At 37.2% G+C, this 16313-nt stretch overlaps 1 protein-coding gene across 1 annotated transcript in view; it reads right to left on the reverse strand.

The window, feature by feature from the left end:
- The window catches only part of antxr1b (ANTXR cell adhesion molecule 1b), a 31067-nt gene extending 16252 nt beyond the window's left edge, over positions 1–14815 (reverse strand). The window contains exons 1-11 of the mRNA XM_067397590.1: positions 14612–14815; positions 9138–9209; positions 8694–8765; positions 8259–8340; positions 8145–8178; positions 7507–7586; positions 7188–7256; positions 6980–7060; positions 5913–5973; positions 4343–4441; positions 1141–1210 (exon numbers count right to left, since the gene is read on the reverse strand). Of these exons, the coding sequence (XP_067253691.1) occupies positions 1141–1210; positions 4343–4441; positions 5913–5973; positions 6980–7060; positions 7188–7256; positions 7507–7586; positions 8145–8178; positions 8259–8340; positions 8694–8765; positions 9138–9209; positions 14612–14766 (875 nt within the window). The 5' untranslated portion in view covers positions 14767–14815. The remainder of the gene's footprint in view (positions 1–1140; positions 1211–4342; positions 4442–5912; positions 5974–6979; positions 7061–7187; positions 7257–7506; positions 7587–8144; positions 8179–8258; positions 8341–8693; positions 8766–9137; positions 9210–14611) is intronic.
- Positions 14816–16313: the final 1498 nt, after the last annotated feature.

Genomic DNA, 16313 nt, shown 5'->3' on the forward strand with positions numbered 1-16313 from the left:
GGAAACTTTACACTGGACCTCAAGAAACGTGGATTGTGTGCCTCTCCTCTCTTCCTCCAGACTCTGGGACCCTGATTTCCAAAGGAAATGCAAAATTTACTTTCATCAGAGAACATAACTTTGGACTCAGCAGCAGTCCAGTCCTTTTTGTCTTTAGATGCTTCTGACACTGTCTGTTGTTCAAGAGTGGCTTGACACAAGGAATGCAACAGCTGAAACTCATGTCTTGCATATGTCTGTGCGTAGTGGTTCTTGAAGCACTGACTCCAGCTGCAGTCCACTCTTTGTGAATCTCCCCCACATTTTTGAATGGGTTTTGTTTCACAATCCTCTCCAGGGTGCGGTTATTCCTATTGCTTGTACACTTTTTTCTACCACATCTTTTCCTTCCCTTCGCCTCTCTATAATGTGCTTGGACACAGAGCTCTGTGAACAGCCAGCCTCTTTTGCAATGACCTTTTGTGTCTTGCCCTCCTTGTGCAAGGTGTCAATGGTAGTCTTTTGGACAACTGTCAAGTCAGCAGTCTTCCCCATGATTGTGTAGCCTACAGAACTAGACTGAGAGACCATTTAAAGGTCTTTGCAGGTGTTTTGAGTTAATTAGGTGATTAGAGTGTGGCACCAGGTGTCTTCAATATTGAACCTTTTCACAGTATTATAATTTTCTTTGGGATTTTCCTTAGTTGTCAGTTATAATCATCAAAATGAAAAGAAATAAACATTTGAAATATATCAGTCTGTGTGTAATGAATGAATATAATATACAAGTTTCACTTTTTGAATGGAATTAGTGAAATAAAACAACTTTTTGATGATATTCTAATTATATGACCAGCACCTGTAATGGGTTAAGTGGGGACTGTTTTGGGAACATCCTTTTATGTTTTCACTGTAAATTAAAATATGACTACATGTATTGTTTAAATTTGATTTCAATTAATAGTTTTTTCCCCATATAAAATTATGAAAGCTTCATAAACGGTTTAAATTGAAAGTGCTAAAGTGCCTTGGATAAAAATGACTTTGAGAGAGCCGGGCGTCTTTCTGTCCTTTATTTTAATTTGGTTCTTGGCTTTTGTTTCTCTTTCCATTCTAGCTTTATTTGCTTCGGCTGAAGAAAGAGTTTCCAGCAACACTTACATTCCCTCCTCCTTCAGTACAGGCGCTGGGCAGAGCAGGTACGTGTCTTCGACTACCAGAGGCCTCTTCACTGGAGAATAACAACACACAGGAAAAGAAGCAGCTTGGCAAGTGCCCTTGGGCTTAATATCAGTGATTCTGTTTCATTTCACCATGTTTTTGAGGATAATTTAGCAGCAGCTCAACATATAAACTATTCTGAACCACCCGTACAGAAACAGTTTCATCATACACTACCATTCAAAAGTTTGGGGTCAGTAGGGTTCTTCTTCTTTTTTTTTTTTTTTTTTTTTTTTTTAAGAAATGAATACTTTTATTGTGCAAGGATGCATTAAATATATTAAAAGTGACAGTAAAGACATTTGTAATGTTACAAAAGGTTTCTGTTTCAAATACTGAACTTTTTATTCATCAGAGAATACTGAAAAAATGTGTTTTCCACAAAAACGATATTAAGCAGCACAACTATTTTCAACACTGATAATAAGAAATGTTTCTTGAGCACTAAATCAGCATATTAGATCATGTATGGAGCCCCTAAAGGAACATGGTGATGGAAAAAATATATGAGATGGGAGGCAAAACGTATTTAAAAAACTTGTACCAACCCCAAACTTATGAATGTCAGAGTAGTTTCCACAAAAAATAACATTAGTTATTACTGTTTCTAATAAACAAATCCATAATATATTTTTTGGAGCATAATGCCAGTGCTTAATGCAGAACTCAATGCCAAGATGCTTCAGTGTTCTGGGTGGTTGCCAGGGTGTTACTATGCAGCTGAAAGGCTGTTTTGGGTGGTTGCTAGGTGGTCACTCCCTGATTCAAGTCAGAGGTGCCCGTACTCAAGTCTCTATGATGCTTTGTTCTGTAGATATGACTCAAATCCCTCTTGTATTGTAAGTCTATGGGATTGTTTTGCTCATTTTCTTGTAACAGCACAACTCTTCTCAATAAGCCACATGATTTGAGGTATTATTCATGCCTATATAGCACAAACAAGTTACTTGCAGACATTTGAAAAGCCCCTAACCCTACATATGAGTAATGGTAATGCTTGCCTTAGCAATTACCACTAATAATTATTTTCAGTAGAAAAACACTGAAACTGCACTGCATATTTTTATCATTCAGGTTCAGCCTAAAACTGAAGGGCAGAATTTTTCATTCTCTTGTCATTTTTCCACATGAAAAATGAGAAACTGGAAAATGTTTGACTCCAAAGCCTCATTTACCCTGGCCGAGACTCACACTTGTGAGATGGGCCCTGCGTTTCCATGTGCCATCTGATATTCTTTAAGTAAAACAGCAGCTGAGAGAGGAGGATAGAAGCTCAGAAATCATTAGGACATCAACACCGCAGCTGACTAATTTCTAGCCATTCACTTCCAAGATAAATCCAGCATTCCAGGAACTGTGCGTTGAGCCATTTTATTAGTTACCAAATTTAACAGTTATGCAAGAATCATACGATGGGACAGGGAGTATAATTTAGCGGCATACCCTAAAATAATTGAATTTGTTCACCTATATGTGGAAAAAGAGCTTTGAAGGTGCTTTCATGACATTAGTGTAACTCTACACACGCTAATCCAACCAATACATATACAATACAATTAAAAACATCCAATATCCTGAACCAATAGTACTGGTAATATTTTCCATTGTGTGTTTTTAATGGTGTGTGTTTGTGCACATGTGGTTTGCGTTCAAGGCAAGTCTTGTGATTTACAAGAGCTGCAGCCAACCTTTCTCGAGCAGAAAACACGGCAGCCATACTGACATTTGGATTCAATTGGCTTCTTTATCATTACAAAGGACAAAAACAAAATTGTTTGCATTGCCACATTCAAGGAGACAATGCTTATTTTTCTATTCCACTGGTGAGCTTAGCTTGGCCTCGAACTTTCGGCTGCACTTTATTTTACAGTATTTGTACTTACATGTACTTGCAATGTACTTACATAAGAAAATACTGGTAAGGTTAGGTTTAGGGTAGGTTCAGGTAGGGGTGTAATGCACTTAGTATTTTTGAGGGGGCGCCAGTTAAGGGGGGGGGGGGGGTATTTTGTCATTTAAATACCAGTTTGAATGTTAAATGATCTATAGCAGGCGATGGGTGTTCAGAGTTCAGAGTTGTTGGATTTACAACACATACATTTATTCACTTCTCCCGAAAGTCATGAAAGTAAGTGGCTGGTAAACTGGGAAAAAATAAACTTTATAATTACATACACAGTGTTTATCTATTCTCAGTAAAACATGTTGTCGAATTATAACTATTTGAAAGGATTAATATTGCCGCTTCAATAGATATTAGTGTGTATTTTACAAACTTTTTTCTGCTAGTACCATGTGTATTTAAATATCAGAAGCATAAAATAAACATCATATGGTTGAGATCACTGAACAGTTGTGATCTATGGTGAAGGTGTGCGCAGCCAAAGTCCCTTTAAGACAAGTCATTTCACTCGGCGGCCATCTTTGAAACGCTTCTTGGGCAGCCATTTCAGTCATGCAAGTACAGCTCCTATCTCTTTGAATGGGAAAACATCAAGATTCGAATTTAGAAGATTTGGATTTAGCAGTTGATGACGTGCCGCTCTGAATGTTCTAATCACACCTGTGTGATCGCATTAAATGTGAAAAAAATTATTACGTTTTGTACTTTGGAGGTTGCATTCAGTATCCATTTGGCTCAAAAATCTGAGGGGGTATGTGCCCCCTTTGGTTTGGATGACGCCTCTGGGTTCAGGGTTAGCACCTAGTTAGTTATTGTAATTACTCTAATAAGTACATTGTACATTATGTACATGAACAGGACTGTAAAATAAAGTGCTACCAAACTTTCAGTCATTTAACAACTGTCACTTTTGTTCCTTATCAAATGAGGAAATAATTTGGGTTAGCAGCTAATGATAACACAGGATGGCCTATTAAAGTTGCAGTAAGCAATTTCTGAGAAACGGCGTTCGTTGAAAGTCGAAGGGGAATGGGGAATGTCCACTCACAAGGGGGAGGTGCCTGTGAAGCATGTTATCGAGATAGGGGTGTGATCCTATTGGGTAGGGGCGTGTTTGTTTCGGTGATTTCAAATATCAACAGCATTTCTCAGAAATTACTACTGCACCTTTCAAATTTCAGCAGCTCACAGCTGGCAACGCAAGAAACAGGAATCGGTCTGTGCTGTTTTTCCACTTACTCACGGTGAGGGTGTTGTTGATACGGAAGCTGCAAAGGATTCTGCTCACATCGCGGGCGTGAAGGAATCCGTTCCCTCGAATCACCACCTCAAAGGATTCTGGGATGGAGGAAACACATTTTGTTTGATGTTACATACAGTGACATGAAAAAGTATGTGAACCCCTTGCAGAATCTGTGAAAATTAGAATTATTTTAATAAAATAAGAGGGATAATAAAAAATGCATGTTATTTTTTGTTTAGTACTGTCCTGAGTAAGATATTTTACATAAAAGATGTTTGCATTTAGTTCACAAGACAAAACAATAGCTGAATTTATTAAAATAACCCCATTCATAAGTATGTGAACCATTGATTCTCAATACTGTGTGTGGTCACCTGATGATCTACGACTGTTTTTACGTTTTGTGATGGTTGTTCATGAGTCTCTTGTTTGTCCTGAGCAGTTAAACTGAGCTCTGTTCTTCAGAAAAATCCTCCAGGTCCTGCAGATTCATCAGTTTTCAAGCATTTTTGCATATTTGAACCCTTTCCAGCAGTGACTGTATGATTTTGAGATTCATCTTTTCACACTGAAGACAACTGAGGGACTCAAACTCAACTATTAAAAAGGTTCAAACATTCACTGATGCTCCAGAAGGAAAAACGATGCATTAAGAGTCGGGAGGTGAAAACTTTTGAATTCAAATATCAAGGTAAATTGTACTTAATTTTTCTGCCGGGAAACATTCAAGTATCTTCTGTTGGTTCCGAAGGGCAGTACTAAATGGAAAACATCATGTTTAAACAAAATAAGAAAAATTGTGACATCTCCATCCTGTTCAAAAGTTTTCAACTCTTATCATGCAACGTGTTTCCTTCTGGAGGATCAGTGAATGTTTGAACCTTTTTTAATAGTTGAGTTTGAGTCCCTCAGTTGTCATCAGTATGAAAACACAGATCTCAAAATCATACAGTCACTGCTGGAATGGGTTCAAATATGCAAAAATGCTTGAAAACTGATGAATCTGCAGGAGCTGGAGGATTTTTCTGAAGAACAGAGCTCAGTTTAACTGCTCAGGACAAACAAGAGACTCATGAACAACCATCACAAAACATAAAAACAGTCGTGGATCATCAGGTAACCACACACAGTATTGAGAATCAATGCTTCACATACCTATGAATGGGGTTATTTTAATAAATTCAGCTATTGTTTTGTCTTGTGAACTAAATGCAAACATCTTTTATGTAAAATATATCTTACTCAGGACAGTACTAAACAAAAAATAACATGCATTTTTTATTATCCCTCTTATTTTATTAAAATAATTCTCATTTTCACAGATACTGCAAGGGTTAACATACTTTTTCATGCCACTGTACATGTTGTGTCCTGACCAAAAAACAACAACATGCAATCCAAGATGACCATTCAGGATGGAAATGCATTTCCAAAAATCCCTTTCGATTGGCTTTGTTCAGTTCGGATGTTATGTGGTGTTTTGCAGTTGTAGCGATATGTCAAAAAATCAGATTTTTTGTTGCCTGTCTGAACTAGGTCTTTGCCTCAGGCCTGATGTATGTTTACCTCCTGCACAAATACTCGAGGGCTCCACGGCAAGGATCTCTATACAGGATCTCTTCAATATCTGAAGCAAGAAAAGACGAAAGCTTTAATGTTTGAATGTTCTGAGCATGTCTTAGATGTCATTTTATTGTAGAGACATCAACCAATGTTGACAACTTATACAATATCTGTGTTTAACTATATACCACCAAGTTTTAACTAAAGGCTCTGTTCCAAAACCTAGCGAGCTGGCTTGCTCTCTGTTGCATACAGTAGGCATCATCCTAACTCATGCAATCTTATAATTGACTGATTTGTAGTGCTCTACACAGGCAGCTACTATGCGTCAACTCACAACCGATTTCAATAGAGTATGTATTTAGTGTAATATAGGCCAGCTAGTAAAGAACTGTGCAAGTAAACCTCACTCCCCTAGCCTCAAGAGGTGGACTAATACTGTGGTCCTTGTTATCACACCCACCTCCCATGCCAGAAGCACAGGTTCGAATACTGCCCGTTGTGGTGCGAGTAGAACCGAAGGGGTTATCTTGATACCGTGACATGGATGTTTTGGGGGGTGAGTGTATCGGAGGCCAGCTAGTAGAATTGGTGTTTTGTTGATTAGCTAGCGATGGGATACTCTAATCACTATCAAAATACATGGCACTGTATGCTGGGCAAATGTATAGATTTGAATTACATTGAGCTATTTTTTACAATAATTTTGAAAATGAATTATTTTAGTTGCATACTGGCATTAAATGTTATAAAAGTATTTTTAAATGCATTTTATATTTATAATAGACCTTTTTCTCAATTTGCCTGCTGTCTTGGATGGATTTTTTTTTTCACTGAGCCACAGAGTCACATTATTAAAACACCTTTTCAGTGAAGGACACATGCAGCGCTGCCTTTGAATTTGGCTAAAAGACACCATGCTTTTCCTGTCAAAAGTGCACATTTGATAACATAAAATGCTGCCTATACAACTCACAAGATTTCAGAATGCAGCTAATTAGATACATCAATAAAATTATCAAAAGAAAGATGTGAGAGTAGCTTAGTTTAATTTTATTCCATCCACTCACTGAATCAATGACACCTTGCAGTGCTTCAAAGCCGTCGTTAACAGGAAAGACGTGATCTTTGCTGTCGGCTATTGTTGCCAGCTGTGACGGAATGAGAAATCATGAAAAATGTACTTTTGTATTCTTTCATTCTTACATAAGTTGCTGAAAGGTCAAAGATTGTGGGGAGCTGCTCATAATGAAGGTCCGAATCATTTTGTCACCTTACCTGGGTTTCATTAAAGTCTTTCACTCCAACACAGTACACAGAAGCTCCAAGCTGACGTGAGCGACCGGCCTGCCATTTGATCATATCAAAGAAAGGGTTCAAAAAGATGTGCTGGTTTGCATATATTCAATCACAGTCAGCACATGTGAAATATCAAACTATGCAAATATGATCTAGATAATGACAGTGAGAAAGAAGGCCCAAGGTTCAGTTTATTTTATATCTGCTGCCTTTGTGAATATCTGAGCTAAAGTAAGTTTTTTTTTTCATGCTCAGGGGACAAAAGAGTAGGAAAATATGTCAGGATCTAAGGTCTCACCTCTCGGGCTGCCAAGTCAAATTCATTCTCGCGCAATTCTCCATCTGTCAGAGCAATGATGACACTCGCTGTGCGGTATCCTAACAAAAGCAGAAAGTGAGAAAATATAATGGTCCATAAAAGAACCTCCAAGAATGGTTCAGAGTGCAAATTATTTAATAACTTTTTGAATTTCTGACAGTAGTTTATGGGAGTTCCTTTCTTTGGGGTTCGTCTCGCGCAACCAAATTGGCTTTTGGCGGCCGTAGCGCGTTTAGCTAACCGTCATCTGCGTTTTAAACACTCTTTGTGCTGTGCAAACATATAGTAAAGTGATATAATGACAGTAGCCTACTTATAGTTTGATACAAACCTCCTCAGAAGAATGACTGAAGGAGACATCTTTAACATCTTTTTCTGACTAAAGGTGCGGTCGGTCACTTTTCGTGGGCAAAAAGGTCCCGTCAAAAACGTAGCTTTCTGTTGAAATATTTCGCCATCACGTGGAATCCTACTGAAATTAGCGAAGGCTACTTCGTAAATTGTGGTCAGTTTGACCATGGCTTAATTTAATATTCAAGGTTGTAAGGCTGTTGAAAATTATATAGTAGCTAGGCCTAAAAAAGTCAGTAACTAGAAGAATGTGATTCATAACGTACCGTCACCTGTTCCATAGTAGATCTGCTCACTTGCCTAAAAAACACACAAATATTTATTAATAAACAGTGCATTTGTTCTGATGTACTTTTATGTATTTTACAATTACCTCTTACCCTCTGAAAGCCTTTGTGCATGAAGGTATCTCCACCTGGTAAAACACGCTGAAGTTCCTCCAGCCCAGCACGAATCAGATCCCTGAATATTAAGATTTTTAGCTTTTTCATGGCAATTTACTGTTAAGCTATTTATCATGCAATATTTGCTTTACCTTTCTTTTATTTAAATAAAGACAGTTAAAATGTACATTAAAAGAGAGATACAATTCATGTTAATTAACATTTTTATTTTTATTTTGACCAGACTTGAGGTAACCAGCATAATGTCTGGACCAGCATGGATTTGAATGCTGCCAGCTCTACTTGATTTGTTTGACACAAGATACAAAAAAAGTGACAGACACAAAGAAAGTAAAAAGATATCAAAGTCAAAAGCTTTTCAGCCAGTGATATTGGCAGTATGAAATCACAGCATGTGTTATGAACTCTTGCCTGTCTTCTGTAAGTTTCATCAGGATCCTTCCCTCCGTTGAAAAGACTATGAAGGACATGCGGAGCTGGGGGCTGAAGAGAGAGATCATAATAGGGAAAATGTTCTTCTTATTTTTTTATTCATAGACCATCATGCTGCAGTTGCTGCCAAGCTGACATTAATAGGGTCTACTAGGATTTCCATTAGCTATTCCTGCTATACAAGCTGTCATTATTAATTGGCTTGCAGCCTTTTAATTATATATTTTTTGGACAGTGGCAACTCCAAATTGCTTGCCCCAGTAAATGTCGTTGAACAACATTTTAAACACAACAGAACAATTTCTTAAAACTTTAGGTTACATATCTCTCTTTTTAAAAAATAAATACATTGTATTAATGACAATAAGCAGATCAGAAAAATAATAAAACCTATACAGCATGCTGAGTTTCTGCTGGAATCACCTGATGAATTTGTGTGCAAGGTGATCAACAAAGTAGTAGATCTCGTTCCAGTGGTGCTGTACACTTCCAGACCTGCAGAATGAAGACAGTTTATGTCAAAGATTTGATGTACTCAAGAATTCAGCATTAGGATTGCACAAAATAATTAAGAATGCAATCATCAACATAAGATGATATAAAAATATATACACCGATCAGGCATAACATTATGAGCAGGTGTAGTGAATAACACTGATTATCTCTTCATCACAGCACCTGTTAGTGGGTGGGATATATTAGGCAGCAAGTGAATATTTTGTCCTCAAAGTTGATAAAAGCAATAGTTTTAGAAGCAGGAATAATGAGTTTGACAAGGGCCAAATTATGATGGCTAGATGACTGGGTCAGAGCACCTCCAAAACTGCAGCTCTTGTGGGGTGTTCCCGGTCTGCAGTGGTCAGTTTCTATCAAAAGTGGTCCAAGGAAGGAACAGTGGTGAACTGGCAACAGGGTCATGGGTGGCCAAGGCTCAATGATGTACGTGGGGAGCGAAGGCTGGCCCTTGTGGTTCGATCAAACAGACGAGCTACTGTAGCTCAAATTGCTCAAGAAGTTAATGCTGGTTCTGATAGAAAAGTGTCAGAATACACAGTTTTAGTTTGTTACGTATGGGGCTGCATAGCCGCAGACCAGTCAGGGTGCCCATGCTGACCCCTGTCCCCTGCCGAAAGAGCCAACAGTGGGCACGTGAGCATCAGAACTGGACCATGGAGCAATGGAAGAAGGTGGTGAATCACGTTTTCTTTTACATCACATGGATGGCTGGATGCGTGTGCGTCACTTACCTGAGGAACACATGGCACCAGGATGCACTATGGGAAGAAGGCAAGCCGGAAGAGGTAGTGTGATGCTTTGGGCAATGTTCTGTGGGAACCACCTACCTAAGCATTGTTGCAGACCATTCCCCAGATTTCAATCCAATCCAGTATCTGTGGGATGTGCTGAACAAACAAGGTCGGACTTAAAGGATCTGCTGCTAACATCTTGGTGCAGATACCACAGCACACCTTCAGGGGTCTAGTGGAGTCCATGCCTCGACGGGTCAGGGCTGTTTTGGCAGCAAAAGTGGGACCAACACAATATTAGGAAGGTGGTCATAATGTTATGCCTGATCAGTGTATATGCACACTTAAGTGACACTAAAAATGAATTTCATTTCATTTCATTAGATAAAATATCAAAAACAAATGTATTTTCTCAAATGTTTTGCTTGGAAAGTGTGCTTTTTTGATAAATGCCACATGTTTTGATATTTTGACATTTTAATGCAACGACATTTGTTTTTCTTAAGAGTCCAAATAATCTTTATTTTAGGCCACTGCAAAAGAAAATCATCTACCAGGTAGGAAAGTAAAGGAAACTCTTTGGAAAACGTTTAGAAGTTGACATGATAGATTCAATTCACAGAAGGTTTAGAATGGTGTGGTGGTGATTTTTCCCTGAAATTACACATTCCTGACATCCTTAAGGATTATCTCAAGATTCATTGCAGATTTGCATGGCAGCATGTCTCTGTCCACAAGTCTTAAAAAGCTTCTGACAGAGAATGATATCTGAGCAGCTAGTCGCTAACTCTTTGTTAAGTGGGCTTTTTTAATGGCTCAGCTTGTGTAATAGCTCATCTGGCCAGGCAATTGCGGTGGAGACAAATCAAAAAAGAATGTCAAGCTTACGTAAGCAACGTCGAAGCCATCCAGAGTCAGTATAAGCTTTCCTCTGCGCAATCCACCCCCACAAACACACCAGTGCTGCTAATTCAGTCTTGATAAATTCAACAGATGCTGATACACATTATTTTAGAATGTGGACAGTCTATTATTGTCTATAATTCTGTTGCTGTTCTATTTTTCTTAAGTATATATATATATATATATATATATATATATATATATATATATATATAGAATACATACAAATATATATATATATATAGAATACATACAAATATATATATATATATATATATATATATATATATATATATATATATATATATATATTCTATATATATATATATTTGTATGTATTCTATATATATATATATATATATGAAGATATGGAATTGGAGCCAATACATTCAAGAGCCAAGACTAAACTTCTCAATGCTTAAATTCAAACAAAGACAAGAACCATGCAATGCCATGCATTTTAGTGAACTGAAGAAAAGAAAGACTGAATTCATTGTAGCATTCATATGAAACAGTGGACGTTTATAACTATGGATTTCTTGCAAATTCTCTGTAATACCTCAGCAATAGTTGAGGTCACTTTCACCTTTAGTGCTTTGGAAATAAGTTGCAGTTTTGTCCGAAACCATGAGCCAAGACACAGATCCAGGCCAAGACTCTAAGTTTGAGACCCAAACCATTTTTTTTTTTTTTTTTTTTTTTTTCAGAATAACAACATTCTACATTTATACATTTAGCAGCTGCTTTTATCCAAAGTGACTTAAAGAGGAACAGAAGCAATTTGTAAAAAAGCCAACAATTTTCGTAATATGCAATGGTTGGCTTATCAGACATCTAGATCAGGAAGCAAATTAGAGAAAAGGAGAAAAAACAAAAGGCTACAGATGTATTTAAAACATAGTCGTTCTATTTGAAATCAATTTATTTGACATTTGGAACATTTTGATGTGAGGAAAGTGAGTGTGAACCCTTTGAGGCCCAGATCCTGTTGGAGCCCAAAAAGCCGGCTGTCCCTTTTAATGAGTTAAAAAAGAGAAAATACTGAATGTATTTCAAAAGCTGAACCACTTGCCGATTCGTGGTTGAGGTAATTATCACATTTAATACATTGGAAATTGACTGTGGTCTTGTCTGAGACCATAAGCCGAGACCTAGACCAAGACGTACATTTTTGTGACCCAAACCAAGGCCAAGACACTGAGTAATGAGACCGAGAGGACTTTTTATGCTGTCTTGAAAGGTCTCGAGATTAAGACTTCCAGCTCTTCCCTCAAGAAAATGAACAAGCAGACATGTTGATTTTCAGATCCATACTTGAGAAGATGAAGAATATTGCAGGTTTGAAAGTGAGAAAAAGAATCAGCACTTCTTCACACACACTGTAAAAAAAAAAAAAAAAGATTTTTCGAAGATCAAAGGAGGAAGTTTTACATGAAAGAACCATTTCATTCTTTGTACTTCTAAATTTAATTTTTAAAGTATTAGTTCACCCAAAAATGAAAATTCTGTCATTAATTAGTCACCCTCATGTCGTTCCAAACCTGTAAGAATTCTGTTCATCTTCGGAACACAAATGAAGATCTTTTTGATGAAATCTGAGAGATGTCTGTCCCAACAAAGGTCATAAAGAGATCAGAAAACGAATCCATATGAACCAATAAAGTTCATTCTTGAGTTATACGCAGCACGATTGAGCTTCTGGAAGAGGTTTATTCTCGTGCGTCATTCATGAGCATCAGTTTATGTTCGCTGATCAAAGTTTATATGTGAATAAAAGCCTAAATTAAATCTGTTCATCATATAAAGTGATTGTGTCTCTTCAGAAAATGTGGACTATACCACTCAATTCATATGGATTAGTTTTCCAATATCTTTATGAACTTTGTGAAGCATCAAAGTTGCAAAGGCGACAGAAGTCTCTAAGATTTCATCAGAATATCTTCATTTGTGTTCCGAAAATGAATGAAAGTCTTACGGGTTTAGAACGACATTATGGGGAGTAATTAATGACAGAATTTTCATTTTGGGATGAACTAACCATTTAATTCAGTGTGTTACTTGACACTTCTTTATAATTATTAGCATAATTTACTAGCAGTTTCTGTGTAAAAAAGTAAACTACACCAGTACACCAGTTTTTTTAGTGTATGCACACAGTGTGTGCTGTTGTGAACTTTTTAGCAAATGTAAGAACGGAAATAGTATGTTTTTCTTCCATACTTGTAAAATTCTTGATAAACAAAATGTGTATTGTCGTGAACACATACACTAAAAAAACTGGTGTACTGGTGTAGTTTACTTTAAAAAAACACGGATGTCAATAATACCTGGAGAGAGTTTGAGATGGATATTGTGATATTTTGAGATAGATTCCGCTTAAAAATAGCAGACCTAGATAGCATAGACATTGCAACATATCAGCATTGTGCAAGTACTCTGCATTGTTCCAACAGGAAAATGAAACTTGCATTGTGAGCCAATTCTTCGCTATGACCTCATCAGAAAAGAACCTACAACCATCACTGAAAAGACATTTCCAAACTCCAGGCTGTCGTCCTGCACAATGAAGGAATTGTTTAATTCTGCCACCAAAGAGCAATCCAAATATTTGCATGCATATTAAATTTGCCTCTCTAAATTCATCACAGGGTGTGTGTTCTTCACATCTTTATCCCTGCAGTTTACCTCTGCTTTTAAATGAAGAACGTTACTGGCATGACTTAACAATGGCATAGATTCTCTGTCTCTCCCTCCCTTCAGTCTCTTTCTCATCCTCAAATCATTTGTGCTCAGATGCGAGCTCTGAGGCTTTGGAACATCTGGCTCTGCTGGTGAAAAGGTTCAGCACATGAGGAGCCAAAACAACCCTCAAAACTACACTCACCTTCACCTCATGACACCTGCATCAATCTACTAGGGTTTCCTATGAAATAATGACCCTTAAAAATGACTTCAGACTGTGGTATTATTTGTTATTGAACGGAATATGCTAAATATAATAAGCAAACCCAGGGCAAACCATCATACATATAAGGAGAGCCAGACAAAGGGAAAAATCCTTTATACACCCAAAATATCCCACAAACATCAGTGAATTTGGAAAACCTTTTATAGTGTCTTTTTCAATGATCACTTCAGATCTTGTTTTTTCCTTTTTTATGTCTTTGCCAAGCTCTTTCTGTAGGTGGTTTATTGTCTTCAGTAGTTGCTATTTTTATGTTAACTGGTAATTCATCCTCATAGCTATTAAAAATACAATACAAGAGCTATTACTGCAGTGCAATTCTGTGTTTGAGGATTTTATCCGCACATGTGACGCTTGTATAGTTTAGTATAAGTTTAAAAGTGGCAGATGAGATGCTTTTGACCATGTTTTCAGGAATCCGCAAAATTGCCCAGGTGATACTGGAGCTGAACCTCTTAGACGTCTCCGATATGCTGCACGGAATATAATTTCTGGGTAAACTATAGCTACGTTTCAAAGATCTTGAGATTGCAGGTGGATTACGCCAGATAAATGGGCACATTCACACCAAATATTTCATACATGATTGTCAGCAGCAAGATCATGAGAGACTGTAATAATGCTTCAAGAAGTCAGAATTGCTAACTGATGTGTTTCTTTGGATATAACTATGATTGCCTGATTGACCTTTGGTTGCCTAACATCCAAACAGCATCAGATTCTCAGGTGTCATTACACTGCCTAAAGACACTTTCAAAGCTTATGGAAATGGAAAAACTCACTTGTCCAGCACAAAATAGAGGTCAAAACCTCCATAGCACGAGGACCCAGCCTCCCAGCGTTCATAGCTCTGTCCAGCACAGCAGCTGAGCCTCAGGATAAGCATCACAAACAAGCTTATAAGCAGCCTGTCACCTCCACGCCAGTCCATGGACATTATTCCAGTTTGGTAACTGCAGCCTTGCACAAGTCAACGGCACTTTGCAGCAAACCCTCAAAGCAAGACATCCAACTTTGGTGGAGATAAGTTACTCTGCAGCCTCTTTGGTCTGTGATCCATCCAGGTTGGAGCAGGTCTCAGTGCATGTCTGTGGCAGAGTCCCAGAGCTGCAGTCAGATCCCGAGGAGCTCCAGTCAGACTGGCCTGAATCACTCCCTCACTCTCAAATAACCCTAATACTGCTGTGCTGTTGTCACAGATGTGTCTCAGGCTTCTAGAAGTGCTGGCCCTCAAAGTGCCCCTGAAACATATGTTGACAGTGACTTGAGTTAGTTTGAAATAAAATCATTTGATTTGGACTGGTGGTGTCTGGATCTCTGAAAATGGGGGTTTATCTTGAATACTAAAGGGGAGTGACATCGTTACTTTTGGAAAAAAGTTCAGTTTTACACTGACTCTCTCTCTTTTTTTTTTCTTTTTTGCTCTCTCCTCTTTACCCGGATGGCCTTTGTGTTGAGGGTGTTTTTCCTCTCTACCGCCACAGTGTGGTGACTTTTATAAATTGATGATTGTTGTAGAAAAAAAATGTAAACACTTGATTTTAAAATAGAATAAAATAATCATTAAATATAGATTATAAACTAAATTAAATTTGCTTACAAAATAGTTGTTATTTTGCTTTAAAAAAAATAAATTAAAAAAATAAACACAGTTTGACAGTTCTATTTAGTAAATCAAAAACAGTCAGTGCACCAGTGTAATAAATTCTGAATAAATTGTTTCTTTATTTTTATTTAAAATATATCTAGGATGATTACTTAACCATCTTTTTGAAGAAAATGGGTAACCAAACAGTTGATGGGCTCCTCTCACTTCCAAAGTATGTGAAAAAATACTATGGCAGTCTGTTTGATTACCGACATTCTTCAAAATTTCTGATTCTGTGTTCAGCAGAAGAGAGAAATTCATACAGGTTTGGAACAACTTGAGGGTGAATAACTGATGACAGAACTTTCATTTCAGTTAGTTAGTTAAATATGGTAACACTTTACAAAACGGGTGCACTAATATGCATTAATTCATAATGCACAGATAATCATGTGTTAATGTATCACTCTAAAGAACTAAACCATTAATTAATGATAATTGCATCAACAAATGATAAAGTTTCTATATGATCAATAGATTAAGTAATATATTAATTAAATGTGTCATAATGTATTAATTCCTTAACAACATATTTTATTAACTAATAGTGTAAGTTAATGTGTTAATTACTACAATGGTTTGAACCACGTACTTCAACTTCCAGTTGTCTGCTTTAATTAATCATTAACTAATGATTTGAAAATGTATCATTATGTTATGACTTTACCTGTTGAGGCACATGACTATTAACTAATTGTTAAGTAATATGTAATTAATGGGTTTTGACAGTTGCAGTTAGTGTAATGTCAGAGAATGTGTTTAAAGGTTGGGCTGCACACAAATATCAGCACACCAGAATCTGAGCTACAGATTGATGTTGTACTGTTCAAACTGGA

Source organism: Chanodichthys erythropterus, chromosome 10 (assembly GCF_024489055.1).
Source record: "Chanodichthys erythropterus isolate Z2021 chromosome 10, ASM2448905v1, whole genome shotgun sequence".
Classification (NCBI taxonomy): Eukaryota; Metazoa; Chordata; class Actinopteri; order Cypriniformes; family Xenocyprididae; genus Chanodichthys; species Chanodichthys erythropterus.